This window comes from Buceros rhinoceros, unplaced genomic scaffold, assembly GCF_000710305.1.
Source record: "Buceros rhinoceros silvestris isolate BGI_N320 unplaced genomic scaffold, ASM71030v1 scaffold12431, whole genome shotgun sequence".
NCBI lineage: Eukaryota > Metazoa > Chordata > Aves > Bucerotiformes > Bucerotidae > Buceros > Buceros rhinoceros.
In genome coordinates, this window is record NW_010393734.1 from 73,538 (window position 1) to 78,133 (window position 4,596).

The 4,596-nt window shown below is 37.8% G+C and overlaps 1 protein-coding gene across 2 annotated transcripts in view; it reads right to left on the reverse strand.

Annotated features, from left to right (window-relative positions):
* USP8 (ubiquitin specific peptidase 8) overlaps positions 1-4,596 on the reverse strand; it is a 17,095-nt gene that overhangs the window by 10,169 nt on the left and 2,330 nt on the right. The window contains exons 4-7 of one of the 2 annotated variants that reach the window (XM_010144984.1): positions 2,654-2,798; positions 1,974-2,031; positions 1,100-1,244; positions 682-844 (exon numbers count right to left, since the gene is read on the reverse strand). In XM_010144984.1, the coding sequence (XP_010143286.1) occupies positions 682-844; positions 1,100-1,244; positions 1,974-2,031; positions 2,654-2,798 (511 nt within the window). Of the gene's footprint in view, positions 1-681; positions 845-1,099; positions 1,260-1,973; positions 2,032-2,653; positions 2,799-4,596 lie in introns of both variants that reach the window. The other variant, XM_010144983.1, reaches the window with a different exon arrangement.

Below are 4,596 nucleotides of genomic sequence, written 5' to 3' on the forward strand. Positions count from 1 at the left end.
CCTCTTCAGTTAAGAGAAAGATGTACAGCCTTTTACAGGAGTCCCCCCTGTATAAAGAATAGAGGCAACATAGCCATAGCCTGAGTTCTGACTTGAAAATGTTGAGAACCTGCTTAATATTGAGTGCAAGCTCCTTGCACTGATGAGGCTCAAATTTAAATACATCCTTCTCTAAAAGTCCTATTCAATAATGCAGAGAAGTTAACCATTTCTGGGGTCTCCTCGTGGAAACCCCTCTGTTCTGGGAAGCGCCTGGCTGGCAGGACTGCAGATGCTAGCTGCCTTCGGCCTGCCTGTGCAGGTGGCCAGCCAGTTCCCGTGAGTAAGGAATTACAGCTGCTAGTACAGGAAAGAGAGTGATAGTGTTTCTGGCAAACTGCACGAAGTACTTTTCCCACATAACTGTCAGCCAGTGTTCTGAGTTAGCTCTTGAGGAGCTGAATCATTCTGCTGTTTACTTGTTTGATGAGTCTCCTCTACTAGAGCACAAGCACGGGAACGAGAAACTTTAGGCTACAATTCTGCTACCAAAATAAGCGATCTTTGAAAACTCAACCAAGATGTTCACCTAAAGTGTCATTAAGTCTTCCACGTATTTTATTTTATTTATTTGTATTTAATTTATGCTGTAATTATAGGTGCTTTAATGATGAATTAACATAAAATGTGAAACTTGCCAACCTTAAAAAGCGCATCTTTCAAGCTCTGCAGAGTTGTTCCTAACTTTAGGTCTTTAGCAGAACTAAACCAGTCTAGCAGTACAACATAATCAAAGTGTCCTCTCCTCTTCCACGGATCTCTGGAATCCTCTGGGAGTCTAGCTTCAATCCAGTTCGCAGTAACTCTGAAATGTATTGACATGCATTTAAAGACAGATGTACAAGTAGCATTTGGTCAACAATAGATAATCCATATAAGTATGCTGTGAATTGAAGTCAGTACATGCAGGAACAGAGCTGTCCAGATATACCAGTGGGTGTGATATACATCAGAGAGTCTGAAACTAAGTGTACAAGCTTCAAAAGCATCTGTTTTTTTCCAGTCAAGTTATAAAATTAAAAAATTAAGTATTTCACTATCATTTAACATTGTCTCATACCCAGGACTGATAGCTTCCTCTGGGACACTGATAGATCTTGGAATACAGGATTCCTGATAATCCTTCAGTCTTCGAGCATCCATTATAATCAATTCAATATTTTTGTCTGACATCATTGCAAACAGTTTTTCAGCTGTAACTGCTCCTTGAAATAGAGAAGTTATTAGATGTAAAAAGCTGTAGTACAAGCGGAGATAGCTATGGTAATATTTGACTGGTGCAATCAAGACTGCAAGCAGATAAAACAGAATAGAAAAGTCCCACAAAATCATGGAGCTGCGACACTACAGAATAAACATACTGGACCTTTTGCTCCAATAATGTAGTCATTAGCACCTGACCTGCTGAATTAGACAACACTGAAAACTTCAGTGATAAAGTAGTTCATCCTTTTGTGGTCTCATTTAAATCAAGCTATACAATAATTTGTAAACCACATACTGCAGTTAAGAACTCTGGAGAACATTTTCATGTATTTATCACAGGAACAAAAACCGTAATATGAGGAGAGAAATGGAAAAATGTCTGTCTTAACTGAGAAAGCCAACATATTTCAGCCTTGCCTAGATCTTTTTCTTATTTAAGGAGATGTTTTTCTTTCTAATTTGACCTCCTTAGGGCTAGTTCAGCTTTAGTTGTTAAACTACTAGAAAGCTGTACTTAGTTTTTCAAGTTCAAGAGAAGTGATGAAGGCTGCAACACCAAGCCTAATCAGTTACTAAGTTGGTGTTACTGGAATGCAGGATACTAGAATTTCCCCAAAATATTCTGACTGTAGAATAACTCAATTGCAACCACTTCGGTGCTAGGTGCATAGTCATATGGAGACTTCTTTCCATCCCATCCCATGCAGTGCGAACGCTGCATCTCTTACCACTCAGATTGGCAGACTCTTCCTTTCTTTCTGGAGAATGCTTCCTCTCACCATTAATCTGTGTTGTAAGGGGAAAGAAAGTTTATTATCTAATACTCGGAACCGAGATGGCCAACAGACACTGACTCCCACAGAGCTTGCAGGAAACTGGTCAGACTGTAAGCCACAGAAAGAAACGTAGAAAAAGGAAGCCGCTTTGAAAGATGTGTTGACAAATGTACTAAAGATACTAAGGTTGCTGCCCTATCTAGACGAAAACCAGGTAAAAAGGACAGACAAAAACCAGTTAAAAAGGCCAGCATCACCTGCTAGATTACATTTATGAAGTATTTGTGGAGAAGTTTCTTTTCACACTGTTGCTGAAGTCAGCTCCCTTCTAAAGAGGAGGCGTTATCCATAACATCAGCTTATTACCATTACCTTGGCTTTCTTACGCTAGCTAGTTCTACTATAAAATAGAATTCGACTTTACAAAAAAACCCTAGTCTATCTTATGCAAGACTTGAATGTTGGTAGGACTTAACATCTGACAGAGAAATGTCAAAGAGGGGTTACGGGGAATGTAAGCTAATTTTAAAGACCCCATGATTCTGAACTGGAAATCACTACTAGGCGACATCAAAGAGTAGATTAAAACTATGCATTTAGACTGAATTAAATGTGTAAACATCTTCACTTACTCTTTGGTTTTTTCCTTTGGAATCCACAGCACTTTCTGAAGAGTTTTTGGATGAACTCTTTCCATCATCTTTTGGTTCTTGCTTTTTCTGAAGCTCTTGTCTGTCCCTCTCTTCAAGTTTTTTCCGAACTTCAGCTTCTTCATATCTATTGGGGGAAAAAAGGCACCACCTTTTCTTCAATATTGTGTTGTACTGGCTAGCCTTGGATAATTAACAGCAGAACCTTCAAGCTTGGATTTGGTTTTGTGTGTGAAGTATTTAAAGTTTAAAAAAAAGTTAAAGTCACTTTTTGTACTGCCAACAGACACCAGTTTCCTCCGTGACTGCATGATGATATTTTTCCCACTCTTTGGTTGGTTTTCTTATTGTAAATCCTGGTTTGGGTCCTACGTCATAGCCACTGCTCTTAAGGCTAACTAATTTTTTTTTTCTCTAAACCTAAGGTCACACTTAGCTATGGTGTCACTAAATGTAATCGGTTTTTCATTTCATAGAAGAAAGTAATTACTGGTGACTTACAGGTAAAATTCAATATATTATAACAATCATCCAGGTAATTTATTTGGTTTTGCAACAGAGCTAACAATAACAGTTTGTAAGTTAGCTCAGTTATCTAAATTTCCTTCTTCTGGGAAGCTGGATCAGAGCTACTCATGTAGTATGTAAGTTGAATTTATAGTATTGTTACGTCCTCACCTGTGTCCCTGCTGTTTGTCTCAAACACTGTGTTTGAGTGAAGTCAATGCAAGAATCATGTAAACTCAGAGTTCTGGTGGACCTAGGTCTTGCATACAGCTGTACTTTTCATAGAGCCTTAGACTTTAAAATTAAACCTCCCAGCCTTCTGCTGTTGTAAGGCCAATCATGATATTGTAAACCAGTGACCTCCAAACTCCAGCTTTTAGGTCACCAGCTGTGGGTTTGTATAGTCACATCACTGTTAAATAGCATTCTATTATATTTAATAGAACTGAGAAGGTTAAGGGTTACTAGTGATCCATGAAACAAAGTAATGTTTTGAACTAACAATTTTGACTGAACCAAGCAGTCAAATGTGAACACTGAATTGTATTAGTAATTGCTCCTTCTAATCAGGATTAAAATGACAACAACAATACAGCTGTATTTCACATCAATATATTACGTTAATAAACTAGAACATTAAATCCAAGTCTACTAACTGGCCAGTAATAGGAAGGAGATTGTAAGTCTGCATTTTTATTTTTTTAAATGGGCTTCTTGATTTGGCAAAGGCATGAGAAGTTAGAACAGAGCATTTTGTTTCCATTTACAGTTAGTGGCACAAAGGCATATTTTAGATTTTTAGTTTAAGTCTGTGGAATATTTACCCATCGATTTCCCATTTACGCCTTTGAAGCACACAGTAGGTCACTCATGTGGGTATTCCTGCTCCTATATGTATGATGCTTCAGCAGCTCCACTTTCAGTTAACAATTAACATCCAAACTATTTGCTGGCCTACTGCCTGGAGAAGAAATTACGCAAATAGTTTCCCTGAAACCACTTCTGAGGTTATACAGGAGTTACTTGTATTCCCTTTAAATAGATATATTTTGCCCAAAGTAGTTGAAAGTTATTGTGTCAACTTTCAAAACGCTCTTCCTTTCATAAAAAGCCGTAAGATACTGAACAAGTTTCTATATTTTGTTTTTCTGTAATTCTACCAGTGTTTACTCCAACAGTGAATTTCTAGCTCTGTTTAACTGTAAGACTCTTAAGCACAAATAAGGAAAACCTAAAGATTGTTTCATTCGTAGTATTGTAAGACATCTTTGGAATGTCTCCTTTCATATGTATGTGACTACACACTTATTTAATTGTTCACATGAACTAACTTGATCGATTAAGCGCTTTGGGCATAGAATATGCTTTCACAATAATAGCAGAGGTGGTGCAGTGTTGGAAGGGAAATGGGCCTAGCT